Consider the following 24,527-nt stretch of genomic DNA (forward strand, 5'->3'; position numbering starts at 1 on the left):
TCTTTTTGTGTGTGTGTGTGTGTGTGTGTGACCCTCGGCGCTGTAGAGGCTGCGGGCAGCCTCGCAGCCCAGCGCTCAACCGCTGTGCCACCAGGGGAGGCCCTAACAGCAACTTCTATTTCCATTCATTGCTTTACTAGTCTCTCAAATGTGTACAAGTTCAAATAATTAATTTTTTTCTTTTCTTCATTACTCAGAGTCATCAGTGTAAGACCTGTTGATTTATCCTTTCATATACTCATCCCTTTCAAATACCACAGCTTCCATAAACATTGAGGGATGCAGTTGCTTGTGTTTGGGGCTGTTCTCTGATCCTCTAAAGAGATCTTTCTGTCACAGGGCACTTAGCCCTGCAGTATATTTTGAAATCCAGAGTCAGATTTCAACTGTCTACGATGTGTTCACCTTTATCATTGTAAATGCCAACACCATCCTTCGCTCCCTGGTTGCGGCTGTGTTTAATGAGGATCACCCTGAATCAAATTCATAACAGCACTGCATTTAGCGCTTTTCATGTTAGCTACTGTGTATCTTTTATGTAGTATTTAATTTTCTAAACAATCCACTGAGGTAGGTATTTCTTTATTGTCTAGATGGGGCAATAGAAATTAAGCTTGTCCAAAGTCACTCAGAAGCTAAATGGCAAAGTCAGGCAGCACCATCTGACACTACAGGCGAACTGCCCAAATCAACAGCTCCTCTCAGCTTCCTTTTAGTGTGGGCAACTACACCGGGATCAGCAAGGGCAGCAACCAAGGGAAAGGTCACGGCTTTGCTAGCTGTTCTTAAAAGAGTCTTGGGTCTCCCCTGGTGGCGCAGTGCTTGAGCGCCGGGCCGCGAAGCTGCCTGCAGCCTCTGCAGCGCCGGTTCGATACTCGGCTGCTGGCGAGGGTCCCACATGGCGTGCAGACCTGTCCTGCCACCCGCTGCTCCCCTCAGCAGTGTACTTCGGTCCTTCTGCCTGCTCTGCTCCCCGCTCTGGCTCTGGTGAACTCTCTCACCCTCCCGTGCTTCTGACTGTACCCAGTGCTTGTATAAATAAATAAATAAATCTAAAAAAAAAAAGAGTCTTAGGGTTCACATTCATAAACTCAGTCTCTAAATCTGTGTTAACACAGCTGTGCTCCTACCTCCTTCTGTGTTACTATCTTCAGGCCTCAAGCTGCCTTTTGTAATTTTCTTTTCTTACTCAAGATTGTCCGTGATGTTGATCATCAATGAATTTCACACCATCAAAAAATCTTAGATGTGTTCTGAAAGTGATCCTGGTCCTTATTCCTAGCTTCTTACTGACTCCTTTTTCTTGTACCTCAAGTCTAGTCAGTCTTCTATTATATGAAACCAGCCCTCATCTCGGCACACTGCTCTACTAATTGTGTCTTAAATATACCTCATTCACTGTGATGCCGATGGTGATGATGGTGATCATAGAGGCACCTTATTCAGCCATTCTTTGGACTTCAAGCTCATTGTTTTTGGAGGGTGCTGTGTCTTATTCAGGCCTGGCAGAGTACCTAACAGATACGGAGGAAGGATAGTTTCTTAATGATTGAGAGAGAGTCTGTAAGTTGTAGAATCAAGTTGTTTAGGGGCAAGTTTTGAGTGTGCCAGTTAGTTCCTCTGTGGCTTTGAATACACAATTTAAATTCTTTTGTGCATTATTTCCTTATCTATAAAAGGGATCTATTAAAGTATTGATGTCATACAATTTAAAGATTAAGTGACATAAGATAGTAAATTATTTAGAAAAGTTCCTGGCAAATAGTGAATGCCAGATTAATGTTTGTTATTAAACTTGTCAGCAGCCTCAGTGAGTATTTGTGGACTGCATATTGAGGATCTAATCAGTGCCAGCACTTAGTTATATTTTTTGCATCCATATCATTCAACCCTTATTTTAACACTGAGGTGAGTAATATTATTATTTACATTTTACAGGAGAGAAAATTAAAACTTAAGTAACTTACCTCGGTCACACAGCTCATAAGTGATAAGTATTCAGGATTTGAACATGGTCTGTGGGATTTCAAACCTGTGCTGCTTCCACCTTACCATTCAGCCTTCACAGAGCTGCTTTCCAATCTTTCCTGCCTAAGGTGTACCTTAAAGTTAGTGAACTGACAGCATCAAACTATTTCTCAATAGTCCAGGTACATTTGCCCTGCTTACTATGTCAGGAATGAATTTTTCAGTGACAGATAACACTAAGACCTAAGAGTGCTGGGTCGATAGTTGTTGATCATCAAATGCTTGAAGGAATAAATGCTATCACTGTTACATACGAGGTCTTTATGAAGGTTACTAGTAGTATCCTCATCAGGTAAAGAGAAATTAGTGGGCCTCCCTGGTGGCGCAGCGGTTGAGCGCTGGGTTGTAAAGCTGCCCGCGGCCTCTGCGGCAACGGTTCCATCCCCAGCTGCTCCCCGGCCACCGGAGGTGGGTCCCACATGGCACGCAGACCTTTCCTGCCGCCCGCTGCTCCCCTCAGCAGTGTACTTTGGTCCTTCTGCCTGCTCTGCTCCCCGCTCTGGCTCTGGTGAATTCTCTCACCCTCCCGCGCTTCTGACTGTACCCAGTGATTGCATAAATAAATAAATAAATAAATAAATAAATAAATAAATCTTTAAAAAAAAAAGAAATTAGTAACTGATCGTATTCCCTTGTTTATGACTTACTGCCTACAGAGCATATAAAAATTAGAGACCGATTTCCTTAGGGATTAAAAAAATGATGAATATATATTTTCTTATGAACTTGAGAGTTTTTCTATATTTTTTTAGCCTGAAAGTAACTGTTGCATGGCTAATTCAGAAGTCATTATATATCTGCTTTGTTTTCTCCCTCATTATATATGGTAGTACTTATTCATTCACCCAGGGTAGGGATCTTAGTGAGAAGACCAGGTGTGTCATTGCTCTCATGGATCTTGTATTTTACTGGGAGGAGGCACATATAAACAAGTAAACAGAATAATTACAGGTAGTGATAGCGTTGCAGTTAGCAGTTTCCCGTGATGAGGAGGCCACTGGTGTTTGGGAAATATCTGCTAGGTGGCTGGGAGGAACCATGGTGGGAAAGTGCCTTGCAAAGAGTGCGTGCATACATCTTTCAAAAAGGACACATCACTGGTACATATACACCATGGAATATTACTCAGCATTCAAAAAAGATAAACACATGCAATTTGCAGCAACATGGATGGCGCTGGAAGGGATCATGCTCAGCGAAATTAGCCAGAAAGAAAAAGAAAAATACCGGATGGTCTCACTCATAGCAGGAATCTAGAAAACTTAAATAAGGGACCAGGAAAATGAATAACTATAAGAAAGTGAAAATCAAATCAACAAAAAAGACTATGAACCAGAGACACTCTGGGGTGGTGGGGGGCGGGGAGGGGAGGGATTGGGGTCAAAATAAGGGGGTTGCAATTGTATGGGGACTATAAAAATAAAATTTATTTAAAAAAATAAAACTTTAAATGTGAAAAAAAATAAGTAAATAAGTGATGGGGAAAAAAAAAGGACACATCACGTGTTTCTTACATTTAGCTAGTTTCTGGTTCAACTATTTCAGACCCAGATGCAACACATGGCTTTTACTTTGTTATTTAGCCACCTAAGTTCAAAGACACTGTCAACAATAATGTTTTTCCTAGGGCATGAGTCATCATACCAAGCCACTTTCACAAGTTCTGTGTTTCATTTTCCCCCTCCTTTTTATTTCACAGAATGAAATGGGGCCAAGAATCAAAGTAGCAATAGGTTTTCTGTGAAAAACTGGCTTTAGTAACCGGGGATGATACAGGCAGGGGGGAAAATGTAAGAAAACAGAGATAAGGCCCCAAAAGACAATTTCTGGTTGTAATAGCGGCTTTCTGTTTCATATCGCTGAACAAGATGAGAAAACGTTTCACAGGGCTTCATAGGAACGGCTTTCACGCTACCGAAGGATGACTTCCCCCTCCGTGCCCTTTCCTGGTGCTTAGTGCCTGTGAAAACACAAGGTTGATTTTCAATATGAAACAAGCCTGAAATGTAGAATGACATTTTAGGTGACAGGGTGGTTCTATTGCCCCTAAGTAGCACCTTTAACCTTTAGACTTGCCCATATCTTTTTCAGGCCATTGAAGCTCAAATCCGAAGTTTTGGCCAGACACCGTCTCAGCTACTCATAGAGCCCCATCCTCCTAGAGGTTCTGCCATGCAAGTGGTAAGTGCCTTCTCTTGCGCTCTGCTTTCACTTTGCTTTTACTTCTTACCTTTCTTTGAGACTATGCTGCACATGCATAAGTCTTTTACTCTGCTTGAGATTCTCCACCAGATCTAGGCCTGTCCTTCCTGTGCCGTTATTTGGTAACCCTCTGCCAACCTGCCGATATTATTACATGCTCTCCTGGTATCTTTTGGAAGTCAAGCATTGCTCTGGTGCACTCGCATTTCATCAGTTCATGTTTGTGTTGCAGAATTGAAAGGCTCGTAGATACCAAGTAGCCTCACTATAGGATAAAAACTCCAGACACACACACTATGGATGTTGCACAGTTTGATCCTGTATGTTTCTAGGTTAGTTTTACAGTTGTGTTTATCTTTTATACCTCGATGTTTTTCAGTTTGGAAATTTTAAAATCAATCCTGATACATAAGTTATTGTTTCTGAGGATAAGGAATCTCAGAGTGAAGAAAGAAGAAATGCCATAAAGCTTAGTGGCATAAAAACAATGATTTCCATTTCTTGTGATTCTGAGGGGTAGGCAGGAATTTTGTCCTCTCACTTCCGCATGCACATATGCTGCTATGGGATGGGCTGACAGGGCCAGACATCCCTTCCCTGGGGTCTTTCATCATTGAAGAAGCTATTAGTCCAGGCCACACCATGGTAGGAGCAGTGTTCCAAGAACACCTCTGCTCAACTTCTTGAAGTTCTTTCTGGTTAAAATAACTTAACCATTCTTTTTGGCTAAAATAACTTAAAAGTCAGCCCAGAATTGGGAGTCGGGAAATAGACAAGCTCCAAAATAATGTGGCTATTCCACTTTTACCGTTTCCTGAAATTTCACAGGGCAAATTCTTCAGTCATGTTTTAAAAATTCACTATAGTAAAAATAGAGTTTCATGCTAAAAATAATTTCATTAAAGAACAGATCATGGAGATTATATTTTTTCTTGAATTGTCTCTCAAACAGATTCCTTATTACTGTTTTAAAGAAAGGAAGAAGCATATATATAATCTGCTTCCCTAAATACAGTGAATAATTTAAGGTATTTCCATGTTGTACCTTAGAGATGGTAGGATACTGACTTTCTGAGGAGAAAGTAGCAGCCAAGAGAGCAAGAGAGAGAGAGAGAAATGTAGCCCTTTTCTACCTCTGGCTCTTTTTTTCCCCTTTCTCTTACCTTTGTGTCCTTTTGCCCTCTCTGTTGTCTTCTTTCTCCCAGCTTTTTCTTCCCCCTTCTTTAACCTGGGAGTTGTACATCATCATAAAACACAAGCATTTAAAGTATTATTTGCATCACCTTCTCCTCCAGGTGCTTTTTAAACAGGTGAAATCAGATTTGAGTGAACATAAAGGGTAACTTGTAGTAAGCAGAAGACTACACCAAAAACCCAACATATAGCAAGAACAATGGAAGATAATGCCATAAAAATAGTAAGAGTGATTTATGTTTGGGCTTTGGAATTACTTTTAGTAATAGCTTGTCAGCAAGACTCAGGCTGTTTGGTGCTGGCTAATGGAAGGTCCTCCTTTTTCCATTGATTTTCTACCTGGGTCACTGCACAGCCTTGGTTACTGGGGCAGTGAGGGAGTTCCTGCTGCCCAGCCACCCTCAGTGGCAAAGGATTATTGGTTCATCAAGAGAGAGCAGCTTTGTATCCTAAGCTAGGGCGGCACAAGCTCACACAATGACCGGAGACCGTCTTTCCTTTAACGTTATCCTTGGAATGGGATATCTGAACTCCTTTTCAGACTTAGGCAAATTCTGTTTTTCAGATTCACACATGTGGGTGGGCAAGAAAATCATGTTAAAAAGAAGCCAGAGATCAACAAGTGCACACTTCACCTGGGAAGACGAAATGAAATTTAGATAGTAGTTTCTTGCTTGTACGTTGGGCTTGGCTCACCAAAGCAGCCAGGGTCATTTCGGGGTCTGTTCAGTCCTTCTCCAGCTGCTGCCATCACCATTGGACAGACTGGCCCATACACTGGGGTGTGCCTTTTCTTATTTCTAGTGCTTTTCATTCTGTACTTATTAGCCTAGGATGTGATGAAGTTCCCAAGAGGTTTCCTGCTATTTGCCTGCATTGAGAGCTGTAGTCAAGATGGAGTATGGAGGGACAGACGAAGGACAGCTTGTAAGAGTGCAGATAGCATTCTGGACATAGTTTCTGTGGACAGTGGCTTGTCGTTGTCATTTGGCTAAGAATTCGCCCACTAGAGTCACTATGTAAACAAGACACTCTTCCTAAACAGAGTTTTTGTGTTTTTTTTTAAGGCATAAACATTGGAATTATTCAATTTGAGTCTAATTGTATTTATAATATTAGTGTTTAAGCTCAACAATGTGTATGAGCTTCCTTTTAGTGAGACTTTATGATGTACGTTATACTCAGATTTTCTCAAAGTTTATAAATAGACTTTAGTAAATATTATTTGAACTATGTAACTGAAAAATAAGTCTTGATATTCTGAAATGACATTCATTTCCATTTCCCAAAAGTTCTTCAAAGTTAGCTTATAGTGTGTTTGTTCTTTGTTTCTCATTTTTATGCAGTTTCACAGAATTCCTTAAAACTATCTGTAAAAGGTTCTTGGTATGATGAAAATTACTCACTGATACCAGAGGTTTTAAAAATCAAAGACCCAGATGTTTATTAATTGTTTTTACTAACATTCAGATGAGTTCTCCCACCAACCATCAACACATACACACATGCGCGTGCGCGCACGGCTATAGCAGGAATTAAAGCCACCTCGTGCTGCGTTAAGTGCATGAGCCATAATATACACCAGGTGTAGTAATTAGCAAGCACACGAAGGCTGCCTATTTGTCTGGTTTTGCTGCTGTTGCTGTATCCCCCTGTGTTTTCACACCATCAGATAGTTGGATTTAATTGAGGCCACATCAGATGAGGCATTACTGACACCTTTAATTGAATGAGCATCCAGGGAGGATTAACTCATAATATTGATTGGCTTTTAGCCACTTGCTCAGAAGGGTGTCTGGGTAGCTTATTAGTTGCCTTTATTTACACCTTTATGCAAAGAGTGCAAATAGGAATTCTTAGTGCAATATGTTTTTCTAAGTACTCTTAATAACTTTTTTAAAAGGACTGATAATAAAAATGCAAATGTATTTAATTTTTTATTAGCAGTTCTGAATAAATATGTGTTTAATATATGTGCCTACACATTTACATATACCTGGTGTTTTGAAATATGGCAACAGGAAAGCAGCCAGAAGCACTTCATCAAAGTGTTTCCATTCTGAATGATACTAATCAGCTAGAAAATAGACATGGTAGAAGAGAATTGCTGAAAATGTACAGTGCAATTACTGTATGATAGCATACTACCACAAAGTATAAATAAAGGCAGTAAATCAGAGTGGTGTTCTGTATGTCTTGAATTATGACATACAGGTTGTAGGAATGTTCTAAATCTTTAGTAGACTTCAAGATTTATTTTGTTGCTAGTTATTAGAACAGTGTTTTGTTTAACATTTTCAATTACCTTCTGCTTTTCAAAGAAGAAATCAGAAGTTTGAGCTTTTTTTTTTCCAAGAGGGAGGAAAGAAATCTGGGTTTTTCCTCAGCTACAGTAAAAAGCGGTGGCATTTGCATTATAATAGGGCAGTATTTATGACTTGGTACACTATATAAATATATTGTTTTTACAAGTACATTTAATTATCCATTGCTTTGAAACACCTTTATAATTAAGTTTGTATATTACGTCCATAAGTTATTTCTCTACTGTAATAATGCAAGCATGTGTATAGCTATTGTTTATAAATATATTTGTTTTAATCATCTTTTTATTTAGTTGTCAAAATCTTCATGCTAATTCAACAACTTTTGATGATCTTTGGAAATTACCTTGGCTTGCTGTCGTGCTTATTGCTAACTTTTGTTCCTTTTTTTGGTAACTAACACATAATAGCAATTCGAATGGTTTAATGCAATCTCAATACTTTGCTTATTTAGAATCTAATTCAAATCATTCTTTTAGTTCTTCATGGGAGTGGAATGGGGATGGGAACTAATAAAATATATGGATTTTTAAGGTGTTTCTGTTGTAGTCCACTTTGATCACCAAACAATTCACCTAAAGTTGTATATGAAAAACAAAGAAATCCTAATTGCTGCTTCTATAAGCCATTCTGCTTGCTGTTTTCTCACTGCAACTTGTGTTAACATGGTCTTCCTCTTCTTTTCTTGCACCCTCTCTTTCTTGTCTTTTTTTGTCTTTTCCTTGTATATTTGGGTCTTGTCATTCCCACTCAACAGTATCTCCTCCTGCAGAGTCCATTGATGTTCACAGACCAAGCCCAGCAGGATGTTATCATGGTCCTAAAGTTCCCCTCCAACTCTCCTGTCACTCATGTGGCAGCCAACACCCAGCCTGGTCTGGCCACGCCCGCTGTGATCACAGTCACTGCTAACAGGCTTTTCGCTGTGAATAAGTGGCACAACCTTCCCGGTAAGTAAGACGGGAAATATTTTAAGACTGAACACTGCATAGAGATTTTATTGTAGCCACTTACATATATCTCAGCATTTAAGCTTTTAATTAGTCTGAGTCAAAATGTTTGCAAGTTTGAAAGGTTTAAAGAAGTCCCATCTGAGGCATATAGCACAAATGTTAAAACATAAAGACTACTCTATTGCGTCTCATGGATAGTCTTTATTTCTTAGCGATAAACATTATTTCTAATATAAATTTTAAATATATTCCATGGTCTTCCATAAATAATGTGTATTTATCAGCTATTTCCCTTTTTTCCACTTTCTCATTCATCTGTTTATTAAACACCAACAGTTTTCTACTATGAGCTTTTTTTATGCATGACATGGTAAGATTCTACAAACAAAATTGTACAACCCCCTAGGTACATTCTAATCTATTAAATGCCGAATAGTTTTGGTAGCTAATGGCAAGATACTGAAGTAACCATTTCAATCATAAAACCACCAAAGTTTGAAGAGATGTGATAGTTCATGTAGTCCATCCCCACATTTTATCAGGGAAGACACTGAGCCCGGGGAATGTATTCAACATCCTAAATGGCCAGTCAGTGGCAGAGACAGGTTTGAACCCAAGTTTTCTAACTCAGACTTTATCACTCACTGAAGTGCCCATCATGAAGAATCTGTGATTGGTATCAGAATTTGTATCAGATCTAACCATTTTCCTGGCCATTAGAAATAAAATTATGGCCAACATTTATTAGAGAATGGATTTCAGAAAAATTAGAAAAGGTAAAAATTAAAGTAGGCATATATTGTCACTATTAAGTCCTTTTCCTCCTTTTTCTTCACATGAACTTATCTTAGAGGTAAATGGAGAAGCAAATAGCATGCTTACATTTGGAGACACAGGTTATAATTTAAGAGATGTGGCTTTTGAGTCCTCTAAATACTACTCATTAGAAGGAAAGCATGCTGGTGGTTTCACTTAATCTGTGTGCAGTTACTTTCCAAGCTTAGCAAAAGCACCAGTAGGTGTGACATCAGGGCCATCATGTGAGGAAAGACAAACCTTCCAACTGCTAGAAAGCCCTGGCCACCCTCCGCCCTCTGTCCTCAGTTTAGCCTATCAAAGAGCTAGCTCAGCAGGAACTGAGTTGGCTCAATCTGAGGGCTCCTCAGTCTCCAGATGATACTTAGTTTGTTAGAGACACACCCTAGGTACTGATAACTGCTCCTGGCACCTCCCCCCCAACCCCCTTAGAGCCAACCTATTTCCCTGACCAAAGAGCTTGCTTGCTTTACTATTTGGTTGTCAGGCGTTATTTTCCTACTTCTAGGTTTTTTTACCGATAAGTAATTTAGTAAATGCCCCTCTGCTAGAGCACCACTATGAAGCCTCCAGCTTCCCCAGCTCACGTTCACCTTTTTGTGAGACAGGAGCTTGAGGGACTGCTTTCATTCTGACAATTCTTGGCCTGTAATTCTCCCCAGTGTGACTTCTTTGTGTTTGTATCTGTGTCAGTAGTAGTTTTTGTCCCCACCCTCTGGCCTGGCACACGAATCTTTACCGGATAAGCACAAAGAATGATAACATATGGTAATACACCGATGGTTATCTTTCTACTATGTGATTTCCGATTCTGAGCTATACCTATACCTAAAAATATAAAGCATCCATTTTATTAAGTCTGTGCCTCATTTTAGCCAAGTTTATATAAATCTGATCTCTCTTCCTGTCTTGTGTTACCTTTGCTTGTCAGGATGTCTTGATTTAAAACGAAGATCAAAAACACCTAACAGTTTTTCATCAATAAATATAAAATTCCTGTTATAGTAAATTTTTTTAAATTTAGTTTTTGTTTTTTTTTTCCTAAGAATCCATAGCTTCCCTAACTTTTGATGAGACAGACAACTCTCACCATTTCTTTTAGTAGTGCCCAAGTCCTGATTTAGAAAAGAAAATCATCTTAATCTTTCCTTCTACAAGAATGTCTTGTAGAATTTCTGAAAAAATAAGATAATAGCAGTGTTTATAGAGCATGTTTTATGTCCTAAATACTGTTTTTTAAAAAAATATTTATTTATGCATGCAAGAACTGGGGTACAGGCCAGAGGTGTGTTGGGGGGGTGAGAGGATACACCAGAGATGGAGTGGGGAGCACAACAGGCAAACTGACTGAAATACATTGTTGAGAGAAGCAGCGGGCGAGTCAGGAGAGATCGGCTATGCCATGTGGGTAGCTCCCTGGCCGGGGATCGAACTGATGCTGCAGTGGCTGCAGATAGCTTTGTAGGTTGCATCTTAACCCCTTGCACCACCAGGGAGGCCCTGTCCTAAATACTGCTTTAATCACTTTATGTGTATTAACTCACCTAATTCCCTTAGGATGCAGGCTCATGAACCATATGAAATTACCATTTTTATAGCTCAAAATGTCAGGTATTAACGTTTTTCATATCTTTCAGCCTAAGCCATCTAATCCATTTTACAGATCAAGGGCCTGAAATACAGAGACTACATAACTTAGTGTCACACAGGCATTCAGTGGCAGAACTAGGATTTGAGACATTACCATAGAGAGTTAACCTCCTAAACTTCTTTCATTGACAATTTGGTTTTAATGTTTCTATGATCCCAAATTCTCAGAGAAGTAAAGGTAAATTCTCCAGGTATTACAGTGTTAATTGGCACTGGCTTTACTGGAAGTAAATGGCACTGTGGGGTAAATGAGAGGCCATGGTACATTTTCCCTCACCATTTCCTGTACCTGCCCTGTGATATCTTTACTGGTAGAGACAGTAACCGGCAAAGACAATGCCTTCAGTGAAAAAGAGTGAGCCATACAGCTTCCTTCCTTCAGCCACCTTAATTTCTTAAACACGCCCAAGTGTAATTTCTAATGCTAATATTGCAGTTATTCAGGTATTTTTATTAGAATGAATGATCTTCCGAACATCCTTAAAATCTTGGTATTTAATAATGGGAAGTGGTGACTTAATAAGTTTTAAAATAATCTCCTAAGTTTTAAAATAATCTCCCTTCAGGACAGTAAAAAAGAGTTCCTAAAACCTGATAATACTAAGTAGAGTACTAATACTGACCAGTATTTTAAATGCTTAGGAGTCTACAAAAGGCAGATACTTACCAGGCTGATGTATAGCTGAGTCATTTGGAAGGGGGCACAGAATTTAACTGACAGAATCACAAAGCTGGAAATATCACCTATTCCAAAGCCTTCACTTTCAGGTTTGTGAGATAGCTTGTGGCAGCTCCCACTTCCTAATACAGTTCTTCACCTCCTTGAGTCCTTCCACTTTTACAGGGAGACAGCCTGTGAAGTCTCTCTTCAATTACAAAATAAATATGCTTGAATCTTTAGAAATGTTTTGAGAATAGAACAAACTATTTTTAGTATAGATTGATTTTTGTTACTCATTTCCTTCTCGGGGTATTTCAAATACTCTGGAAAATGGAAGCCATGGAAATGTTAGATATTAATAAAAACTTTTTTTTAAAAAAAAAAAAACCTCAATCCAGTCTTTCAGAAAATGTTTCAGCCAGATGCACTTAACTAAAACATTTATCTACGGATAGCTTTCTTTATTTTTATTCAAACTTTCAATTGATTGGTTTTAAGTGATGGATGAAACACTAAATGTTCCCTGACTTAGAGCTTTCCCTTTCTCCATCATAAATTGACGTTTTTGTGGATCCTTTGTGCTGCAGCACTCAAAACTGCCTTTTTAAGAAGTAACAAAAAAATAGTATTTGCTACAGTCAGCAGATGGTTGTCACATTGTGTTTTCAGCGCGCTTTACCACTTAATTTTGTTTTGTTGCAGCATCAGAGGTTGCCAGTCAAGCATCTGCTATAGCTTATGGCCTAGGACTGGAGCCACTGCTGATGGCACATGTTCAGAACAGCACTAATCTAAAATAAATGTTTAATAAGCTAGCCATAAAAGCACCTGGATTTTTTTCCCCCTTAAATTTCACAAAACTGTATGAGGGATTTGGAGGTTGGAAACAATTCTACATAAGATTTGACTTAGGCATTTTTATGTAGTTTGCTATATGAAAAATAATGCTTTTTATCCCCCCATCTTTTGTGAATTCTAGCTCATCAAGGTGCTGTACAAGACCAGCCATACCAGCTGCCAGTGGAAATCGATCCTCTCATAGGTCTGTCACTTCCTTCTCTCTTTGCGATTCATTAAGCTCTGTATGGTGGCCCTGAAGTGTAGATTACAGTTGTTTTTCACTTGCTGGTTGCTGGGAATGGAATTTTCCTGATAAACCATTTGCATGCAAATTGGAATGCAATGAGCTGTGGCTATGCTGGTATTTCATCAACTCCCCCTCGTTGGTTTGCCTAATTTGAACAGGCCTAGGACGCGTGTCACTGAAAATTAATATGGATGCTGTAATAATGTGTGATTGAGAATGCGCATGAAGTACTGTCAGGATAATATTGGATCTTTTCATCACTCAGACTTGTTGATGAGCAGGAGCGAGGCACGTTATGATGAATTGGTGCACCGGTAATGTGATGGAGCTCCTTTGCTAGGGAAATTTTCATAATAACAGTGGGGTTCTTAGCAGCCCTGTGTTGTGAAAAATAAAACTGTAGTGCCAGGGTTTCATCATTAAAGGAGATCAATCCTTTCTTCCTGGACCCTCTGTTCAATCTGAGGGGATTAATGTGCAATTGCAGAGCAGTTTCAGAGTTGAAATATATTGCCCAGCCAATGGCAGTGTTAGGATATTTGTATTCATTTTCCTGGGGTCCTAGAGCCCAATAAATTGCCATTGGAGGTTAAATTTGTTGGGGGGGGGGGCGGAGGAGGAGACCAGAAAGAGCCATTGGAATGAAATGAGCATCTGCAGCAGATGACTTCCAATATTTAATTGCTGTTATGCTTTTTGAGTAGGTTAGGTGAAATCTCTAGTTTAACATTTTTCATCCATGTGGGGAAGGAATTAAAATGTGACTTCACTAAAAATGTTAAGCCTTGATGTTAAAGATGATATTCAATAACTTTCAGACTGAAAACCTTAATTGCCTTGCCATAGGAATATGCTGCTAGTGTGAATATCCGACTCTTGTCAGATTTCCTTGGCATAAATATAATTGTTAGAACATTAAAGCTTTTAAATAAAACATGTAAATAAGCTGATTTACTATTTTAAAAGTTTGTTCTGTATATATCACCCTTTTTGGTCTTTAAAACCATGGAGAACTAAACATTTGCATATGAACTATCAGGATGACTAAAATAATCTTAAATTCAACTAATCCATTTATCATTTCCCTTATAGAAGCAGGAATCTAAGAAGTAACAATATATATGAAAAATATACCATTCTGAGTCCTAAATCTTGTTTTGCTTTGATTTGCCACATATTGAAAAAATATTAAATGCTCACTTGGTTAAAGTTTCAAAAGTCAGGAAAATAATAAAATCATTTGCTAAGTCATATGAAACATTGTTTCTGAAGTCTGACCTAAAACTCGACAATGCGTATCCTATGGTGTAAAGTCTGTTTAAATAATTTTACAGTAGTAACCCTTTAGACCAGACATGCGTAAACTTTTTTGGTAAGGGATCAGGTAGTAAATATTTTAGGCTATGTGGGCCATAAAGTTGCAACTATTTACCTCTGCTGTTACAGCACAAAAGCGGCCTAAGACAGCATATAAACAAGTGGGCATTGCTGTGTTCCAATAAAACTTTGTATGCAAAGCCTGGCATAGGCCAGATTTGGTCTTTAGGGCATAGTTATCTTCCCTGCTTTGGGTCACTAGTTGTTAGATTGTTTTCTCCTCTACCCCCTGCAATAATTATTTAAAACCATGTACCTGCGCATATTTTTTTAGGTTGACATCTAAAATTTTTCATTGCAATTTTAACTAATGGCAAAGGTTATAATTTTTGCCATAGTATATAAAATTCTAAATATATCAAATGGAATTTAAATATCAAAATGAGTGAGTTGATACTCAACGTTTTGTTTTCAGAATATACAACACAGAAGAGTTAAAATTTTTACATTAATCATTTTTCATTTTGAATTTATACTTTTCATTCTATTTCCTGTGTACAAGTTTATTTTAGTTTTTGAAAATTAATGATACCATTATAGTTTATAGCAATAAGAATATATACAGAAAGTTAGATATATGTATATAAATTTGTTAGGAGTCCTTATGACAACAGAGCTCAGATTTTTAAAAACTAATCTCCATAGAGTTGTCATTAAGATATTACTGATACTTATTATAAATTATAAATTTTATTAAACATAAAAAAACACATCTATTATGAAACAGGTCTTTTACCCCTAATAGCCATACCTTTATGGATAAAAATTGTTACTGAACGAAACATAATTTGTCAACAATTCTCTCTCATTTTGAATAAATGGAAGCTCTGAGGGTTGCTATTGATATATGAAATACATGGGAAAAGAAAGAGCTGTGTTTAACAATGCCACTCAAATCTTTGAACTCTGAGTAATGTGACAAAATTCATATAGTAATCTATTATTAAGAGCTATTTTTATAGTCTATCATTAAATGATCTCTTTAACCATCTATCACTGAAACTTATTTTTAATGATCTATCAATTGACAGCATGATTAGATCTTTCTACCATTTATTGAAAGCAGTGAATTGGAAACCACCTGTCCTGCAGAATGATTTGGTACTGAGGCATTCACTTTTCAGCATCACATCAGTAGTTTGAATTGTCCCTTTATTTAGCTCTCAAGAGGTTTTTTTATTACCTGGGTAAAATACCACAGTAAGAGTCTAGATCTAAAAGATATATGCCTTTATTTTATCTAGTGGAAGAAGAACATTCAAAAGGGGAGGTAAGGAAGGAAAACTCAGAATTCTCAGATGAATCTGTTTCAAGCAAGAGAACACAGGAAAGTTGAAGAAATAGAAATTGATTTGCTTAAAACCATCTGTGCCTGTGAATCCCATGGGAAATCTTACACACCCATGCACCTTCCATTCCAGCCCCAGGTCTGCATGCCCTGATTTGAAGACTTCTGATCTAAACAAATACACCTAATTCATTAAATAAAAATACTTTCAGTAATCCTCTCAAGAGGGTTATTAAAGAAAACAGTTGAGATAAAGGGAAAGGCATTTATGAGGTAGATAAGTTATATGGATTGGGTGGATGGATGGATGGATGGATGGATGGATGGATGGATGGATGGATGGATTTGAGAGAGGGTTTACAATTAAGCACTTGGTAAATAGTTCACCTTAGTGTTGAAGGGGCATCAATCTTATCCAGGGGTATTCTGTGGTCACTTAATTCAAAATTGTACATGGACCCAGATCTGTCAAGCTAGGTCCTTCAAAGAGATCACATCAAAAACAATAACAAACAAAAGCCACAAAAAAACAAACAAAAAACCCAGCTAAAGTCATGTAGACACTGATAAAAGTAGACATTTTTTTACAATTTTCTTCAGTAATGTACTTACAATTATAGTAACTGGTATAGAAAGTACTAACTGTCCTCTTTTTAATTACCAGGTTTCTAGTATTAAGAGAACTATATTGTATCACTCTGCTTCACAGCAGTGGGATACTAGTGGTCTCTGTGATATGCTATAGAAGGGGATAAAGGGGCATGATCCCCGACTAGAATTCTGCCCTTTTTACTGCTGCTATAATTTTCTAGTTCATTAATCCCCCCCAGAATATGTGAAACCTACTGTTAAACAGTTGCTTATCATCTACTTGGTTAAATTGTAAGGTCAGACTCTCGCAGAATTTTGCAGTATGCCACATGTTGCATATATATATATATATATATATATATATATATATATATACATATACATACATACACACACCAGAGGGCAGGGGAATTGATTCCTCTGCATCCCAACTGGGTTCCAGCACAACACTGGAGAGTACTTTGAGTACTTTTTTCTTCTGTATTACTCTCTGAGACTTCCATTACATTGGGCACGTTAATTTAGTTATTAAGTATAATGAATATAAATTTTTTTTCTGCTTTATCAAGAGCACCTTTGTAGTTGTTTTCTTCCCCACCAAAAGCTAAAGAAATGGTGCAAGGACTGTAATAATCAGAAGCAGAACTTGGTTTTATTTTTCCTGGTAAAATTCTTGTTTTATCTAATATAATCAGATTTATTTAGCAGTGTTAGAATCATCATTTGCATGGAAAAGCTGGTGGCAAAATCATTCTTAGATGATAAGAAACTAAGCTTTATATTTGGCTGGCCATGTGCCAAATAAAGGCATCTCAGTGAACATTCCTTTTCTAATAATAACATACTTGATAGTGTATTTCTACAGGATTATTACTCCTCCCAGGTGCTTGATGTCCCTCCATGTCTGACCTTGTGCCTGGTGACAGACCCCATCTTAGGTGCTCGTTGCAATGTGAGAACACACTGCCAGCCTGTCTTGTTTAATTGCTTACATAAAGAGTAAGGACGTGGCAGTGTGCTGTGCTTTGACTTTTTCAGTTACGAGTATCTTTAATAAATAGTCACTCTATCTTTTCCTTACATGCAAGTGCAGCTGTAAACAGGGAAATGGGAGTTCACATCTAGTCAAATTAAAGATGCGTAAAAGCCAAAGTGGTACACGATGCTACAGTATTTCAGATATATGACATTTAAATTCTGATAGCTCTTCCCTGTGACAAAAAGTTAAAGTAATAGATCGTCACAACATGAATCCATTCTCATGACAATAGATGTAATGAGATTGTCAGAAACACAGACCTAACTGTGATGCAATCAGGAGATTGTAATCTAGTTTGGTCTACTATCCAAGAGCTAGCAATGCTGTTCTGAGAATTGTATACTTTTTTCAAATTGTAGTATATGATTATTATTTCTTTGCTCCAGGCAAAAAATCATACTAAGACACTGAATTGAGCTACCCACATTCTTCAAACAATCGGGTGTTTTTTTTTCTATTTGTTTTTTCAAATATTGTTTATTTAAATTAAAGATCACCTTTTTTTATTTTTAAAGATTTATTTATTTTATTTATACAAGCACTGGGTACAGTCAGAAGCGCAGGAGGGTGAGAGAATTCACCAGAGCCAGAGCGGGGAACAGAACAGGCAGACTGATGAAATACACTGCTGAGGGGAGCAGTGGGCACGGCAGGAGAGGTCTGCGCACCATGTGGGACCCTCGCTGGTGGCTGGAGATCGAACCGACGCTGCAGAGGCTGCGGGCAGCTTCGCAGTCCAGCGCTCAACCGCTGCGCCACCAGGGGAGGCCCAAGATCACATATTTGTACCCTGGAATGTGTTGCCTCTCTTTCCTAACCCCTATCCCCGTTATGACAAAATATGGGATTTCTTTATGTATGTTGATTTATTGGTTTCTTTTTTTCCTTCCTCTATTCCCACAGCCAGCAATACAGGAATGCACAGGAGGCAAATCACTGACCTTTTAGACCAAAGTATTCAGGTCCATTCCCAGTGCTTTGTCATCACTTCAGACAACCGCTATATTCTTATTTGTGGCTTCTGGGATAAGAGTTTCCGAGTCTATTCTACAGACACAGGTAACTGTTATTTTCTTCTCAGTGAACTGAAGTTTACTACAAATAGCACTGAGAAACTTAGAATGTCTTTCATCTTCCTTCCAAAATGATAGGATTCTAAATTTTTTAAATAGGAAAAAGATACTGTTTTCCCCTTTGAACTAATAATCTACTAATATAGTCCTCTGTTACGTTAACTTTAGCATGTTTTGAAGAGGTAGTTTTTTATTGTAGGTTTGTCTTCAAGCCTCATGCTTGCAGAATGACTCATTTTGAAGGCATATCTTGCTATTTAAATACCACATGCCCATGTATATGTATAATCTAATGGCAGGTGCACATACATAGAGGTGTATTTTCCCACTCCTGTATTATTTAAAAGATTTTTTTCCCTCACTGGATATTCTCATTAACTGTATTTCTTGGTAGCTGATATCTTGCCTCCACCCAATTCTGCAAAGAATCTTGCTGAAAGCTACACTATCATGAAGAAAAGTAGCTGACTACTGATTTTATGTGTGACAGGAGCTCTTGTTAAAATATAAAAGTTTAAATCTATATACTCATTTGCATTCATCTCCCTAAGGGACAAACCAAGTTTAACTCAGTATTATTAGAGAAGATCCAATCCAGTAAATGTATATAAATTTTTGCGTATATGATATTAAGAAACAGTGAAAAATTTAGAAGTCTCTTAAGTATTTTGGAAACTTAAATGGATAAAGTATAGTAAATCTGAAGTTGAATATTTAAAAAAATAAAAATTAGATAATTGATTTTAACTCAGTGCAAAAGTAGATATTTCAACTAAAACAGGGTCTATAAATTTCTTATTTAAATGTTGTGGAAATAGGAAATTCTTTTAAATTGAAATTTGTAGATAATTAAATGTTTTATGGTAAGTCATCTTTCAGTTTTATTAATCTTTATAAAATGTATGAGTCCATGCTTCCATTTCAGTAACTACAAGATATTGAAAAATTAATTGTTGGTTAGTCAAGGAGATTGTCATAAGTGTATTTTGATGATAGTATTGTAAAATAGCTATGAGAGAGTAGGGGCAAATAGTCGAAGAATATGTACCTTTCATAGAATAAGCCCTAGACGTTTTTAGATGTGCTCTTACTAATTTTTTGTTTTATGGAAAAAATGATCTAGCTTTCTTATAATTTTCACCTCTGTAGCTCCAAAAAAAAAAAAAAAAAGCAGCATCATTCAAGGCTTTCTGATTAATTGGGATCTTACTACATATTTAGCTCTATGAGGTTAATTGCTTTGGAACTTTAAACTCCTCTAGCATCATTCAGAATGCAGTGGGGATTGATGAGCTTTCATAAAATGTATTTATCATTATAATGAATTTTGTGATTTAGCAATCAAATTTGAATTTAATCTTTTCTTTCAATATACAATAATATCAGCATTTGCATTATTTGACCTCAAATTGTGCTCCCTTTTGCCCTCTTTCACATCATAATTTTTTACATCCTCTCACATGATTTCTTTAAACATTCTTTTATATCATATATTGTTTTTTATGCTTTAAAAATTATTGTTAAACTTTTTTAAAGATTTATTTATGCACACAAGCACTGGGATATAGGCCAGAGATTGGGGTGTGTGTGTGTGAGAAAGGATTCACCAGAGACAGAGTGGGGACAGAACAGGCAGATCGACCAAAACACACTGCTGAGGGGAGCAGCGGGCAAGTCAGGAGAGGTCTGCTGCGCCATGTGGGTAGCTCCCTGGCCGGGAATCAAACTTGTGCTATAGTGGCTGCGGATCGCCTTCTAGGCTGCGTCTTAACCCCCTTGCCACCAGGGAGGCCCAATTATTGTTAAATGTACATATAATAAAATTTTGTGGTTACAATTTGTGAGTTTTGGCAATGTATATGGCAATGTGATCAACTAAATTGAGGTGTAGAGCACCTCTGTCACCCCCCCAAAGTTTCCTGTGCCTCCCCTTTAAAGTCAATTTCTTTTTTAAAAAAATGCTTTTATTTATATAGTCTTGTTGTTCATTTTTGTACAATGCTTGAGTTTTCCATTCAGATGTAATCCCCATAAAATTCCCACCACCAAGTTACCCATGAACTGTCATGATAGTCAATTTCTTGCCCCACCTCAATCTTCTCACGACCACTCTGTAATTTAACCTTCTCCAGAATGTCATATAAATGGAATCATGTATTATGTCAGTTGTTGATTTGAGGTTTTTTTAGTTTGTTGATATTCCATCTCTTTTTAAAATGGCATTGAATATTAATTTTGTAAAGTAAGACTAACCTCATTTTTATATAGTACTAATAATTAAAATAATTCTTAAGTTTACCCAGTTATTTAAATTACAGTATTCCTTCCCATACACGATATTGCATTAGCCTAACAATAATCTGTGAAACAGACAGAACAGAGGTCCTGATCCCCAATGTTCACATGAAACTTCGCAGCTACATAAAGGTTAAGCAACTTGTTGAAATATTTTGAGTAATTTAGAAGAAAGTATTCTGACTTCATATGTAGCATTATTTACGATTATACCATGTTATCTTACGTAGGTATTGTCTGTCAATCATGGGTTAATTTGGAAAATGCTGTAATTTAGAACATGAAGCTCTGGTGTATCTGCCATACTGCATTAGACTTAATAAACTAGATAACATCTCTTCTCTTTCCAAAACCATCTTTTATACTGCTTAGGAAGTAACTTTCTTTTAACTTCATTTTATATTTTTAGTAAGGCTGATTAATCAGCTTATACAATAAAATATTTACATTTGCCAGGAAAGTTGGGGAAAGCATGTCAAACAATAGTCCTAAGATCTTTCTTAATATTTTATATGCAAACTCTAATGATAGTTTTAGTTAACATAATTTTAGTTAGGGTAAGTATATTTGAATTTTTTTGACAATAGGAATACTTAAATGCCTTTTCCTAAGTTTGACAGAGAGGCAAAGGGAACAGTGTATGATCAATAATATATAATAGCAAAGCTATCACAAGTGTTGAATTCAATTATATTTTAGCGCATAAGCCAAAAAAAAAAAAATCCTTCTTTTGTTAGATTTGGGGAGGGGAGAAGAGAGAAACACGGTTGTAACTGGAAATTCTTTAAACATAAATCATGTTTTCGGGACACAACCAGAACAGCAGAGGCAACAATAAAACCTTCCCTCAGCAGTGGGAATTATTTTCAAGCCACATTTTAGATTCAGTGGTGTAGAGTCCTGAGCTTGATATTTTTTTTTTTATTTGTAGCACAGCTGTCAAATAAAACATTAACTAGAAATTTGTTCTGTCAAAAAAAGGGATATTCTAGTGCTTGTGGTAATATTTGATATTAGTGTGCGGAGAGGTGGGCTGGTATTAAAGGAAACAAAAAAATAAAGGTTGAAGAACACTTAATGAGATTATCAGAAAATAATTTACCAAAAAGAGCAGCAGGTGTTTATATGCTATGATTTACTTAGGAAGAGTGAACCTCAACCTCATAGCAGCAACAGAGACTGCTTGGGAAGGCTGCTAGACCAGGAAAAAGTACTCTTAAAAAGATACTGTTTTCCAGAGTTGAGCCCAAAGTATAAATCATAGCAGATACCATTGATTTGTATTAAAACATGAACCCCTTTAGATGTTGGTAATTAAAGGTCACTGTCATTTCCATCTTCCCTGACACTACCCTCTTTTTCTCACTGGTCCTACCTTGTTCTCTTATTTTATAACACTTACCACTCTTCGTAATCACGTCTCTGCCATGGCTGTTCAATGTCTATCTTCTCCACCCGACAGTAAATACTACCAGGGCAAGGACCACGTCTGTTTGTTTACCACTGTGTACATGGAAGGAAGCCAACTACCTGGCACTTCGTGCCTTCTCAGTAAATGTTTCTTTAATGAAAAATAAGTGTGATAACTTTTTAGGCAAAAGTTAAAACACTAGGAAATTTTAATTAGTTAATAAACCACTTTTCCTAACGCTGACATAGGTACAGAGTGATTACTTGGAAAAATCTGCCAGTGTATTGAATCTATCCTGCCTTTGCAGTGAAAGCTTCCCCATTGTGTCCTCGAGTGGGAAAGTAAGCAAGTTACCAAAGGACAGCTGCTCTTTCGCAAGCCTTTTGGTGCAGAGCGTTTGGGTTTCTCTGTGCTGGGCACCTCTGGTACCTAGCTAGTGGAGGTGACGTCACCTCCTCCTCATTCCTGCAACCCACGGAGTTGAGAGGTGTCAGGTCTTAAATAACCCTACTCCAGATAACCTGTAGTTGACATGCTCTTAGCATTCAGGTATAAGCAGAGGTAGAAGTCACTTCAAATACTTGGTGATCAAAAACATTATGGTTTGCTCAGTTTCTATCAATAGTAAAAATTCTCTGGTCTTCCATTTTCTAATTTAGTAATGAGTGTATTCAGCTACCTAACGTTTGTCTTTTCCCTTGTAAGGTCTCTAACCTGACCCAATCCATTTCACCACTAATCCATGTAAATTGGAAATGAAGTGAAAATAATTGTTTCATATTTAATTTACTTTTTCTTTTCCTTTTTTTCTAGAAAGCCCAAAATTATTTTTACTGTAAGCTTTATTGATCAGAGTTACTTTTTGAAATGAAATGTTTTGATGTCGATTTTAAAGGGTGAAGAAATTCAGATGTACACCTTTTTAGCAAGTAAAACATGGGCTTTGACTGAGTTTTTTTTCCACAGGAGAAAGATATATTTTAGTAATTTTGCAATTTGAGATCAAAATGAACCTAATTTTAAAGTTATTAATAGTAGGCTATATGTAAGAATGAAAACACTGTATTTGATTTTCCATCTGATTTTATTTCTACATTTGAAGTATCTGTAATGAAGTTCAGGTTTATTAAAATCAAGATTTTTTAAATTGTAAATACATTCTTAGTTACATTTATTGATATCTCAAAAAGCTAAAATACACTTAGATGCCAATATTTCATTGCGTTTTTTAGCTTTGGACTAGGTAATGTTTTGTTCCAAATTGAACACATACATTTTTAAGGGATATTAACCTTTTTTTTTCCCAGTTTGGTGATCTTTTTTCTTAAACATTTGAATTAAACTTTTATCACTCCACTAAAAATCTTATTTTAGAAAAAAAACTTCATGCTGAACTTTAGGGTAGACTGACATTTGTAGATTTAGTAGCCATTTCAAAGAAAAGTTTTAGTTAGAAACTAGGAATACCTAATTTGTAGACACATTTGTGTGAATTATAAACACTGTATTTAATTAAGTCAAGATTCTGAAAGGTAGGGGCTTTACTTTTTCCCTGACAGGTATGTGAATAATTCATCCAGTGTTTGAACCATAGATACATAGTAAGCTTCCCACCATTTCTAGTCATTATTGTTAAATAAGTTGCCATGATCTTAATTTCATCATCACCTCCTGAGGAATTTTCATTCAGAAAATTCAAACAGAAAAAGAGCTGGTTCAAATTGCATCCACAATAAACTAGACCTTTCATCAAAACTTAGTTTATCTAATTCTGAGCTCTTCTAAGTGACTTATATTATTCTTATATAGAGCACTTAAAAGGAAGAAATACATATGCCTTTCAAAATGTTGTCACTGTTCAATTGACTTTGTATTTTTCAAAGAAGAAAATTTAGGTTGAACTGTATCAAATTTTATTACAAAATCTGAATTAATACAGCTTCATTGTTTTATACATTAGATATTAGTCACTAGAAATTTGTTTGATTTTTTTTTAATGTTAATTTAAAAAAATTGCTCTTTTTTCAGGAAAATTGGTCCAAGTGGTGTTTGGCCATTGGGATGTTGTAACTTGCCTCACTCGATCTGAATCATATATTGGGGGAAATTGCTACATTCTCTCAGGGTCACGTGATGCAACCCTTCTGCTCTGGTACTGGAATGGAAAAAGCAGTGGGATTGGAGATAACCCAGGCAGTAAGTACAACTTAAAAGTAAATATTTACAAATGATATATAAGTAGAATTTTGCAATAAATTTACTTTTCATTATGGTAAAAGTGAAACTGAGTACCACATAGTTTTAATTACTCCTTAAAGAAAAGTCTAGAGAGCCTCGTTATTAACATTTTGTGACCAATGATAATTCAAATCCAAGCATAAATCTCATTGTTCATGTTATAGGTTATCCTTATGATCTGAAAGTGCTAGTTCTTCATTAGAAATGACTGTCACCAAATAAAACAGAGGTGTTTCATTCACAAACTGTAAGATATAACATGGAGGAGCAGTCATATATTATTTTGATTATTGGATTTAT

General features: G+C 36.8%; 1 protein-coding gene across 3 annotated transcripts in view; it reads left to right on the forward strand.

Moving 5' to 3' along the window:
* Positions 1-24,527, forward strand: part of LRBA (LPS responsive beige-like anchor protein) — a gene marked incomplete at both ends in the record, with an annotated part of 477,161 nt that overhangs the window by 429,435 nt on the left and 23,199 nt on the right. For 2 of the 3 annotated variants that reach the window (XM_084246225.1, XM_084246227.1), the window contains 5 exons: positions 4,120-4,209; positions 8,521-8,698; positions 12,808-12,870; positions 18,114-18,269; positions 24,018-24,185. In XM_084246225.1, coding sequence (XP_084102351.1) covers positions 4,120-4,209; positions 8,521-8,698; positions 12,808-12,870; positions 18,114-18,269; positions 24,018-24,185 — 655 coding nt within the window. Of the gene's footprint in view, positions 1-4,119; positions 4,210-8,505; positions 8,699-12,807; positions 12,871-18,113; positions 18,270-24,017; positions 24,186-24,527 lie in introns of all 3 variants that reach the window. The other variant, XM_084246226.1, reaches the window with a different exon arrangement.

This window comes from Talpa europaea, assembly GCF_964194135.1.
Source record: "Talpa europaea genome assembly, chromosome: 10".
In the NCBI taxonomy this organism is placed as follows: domain Eukaryota; kingdom Metazoa; phylum Chordata; class Mammalia; order Eulipotyphla; family Talpidae; genus Talpa; species Talpa europaea.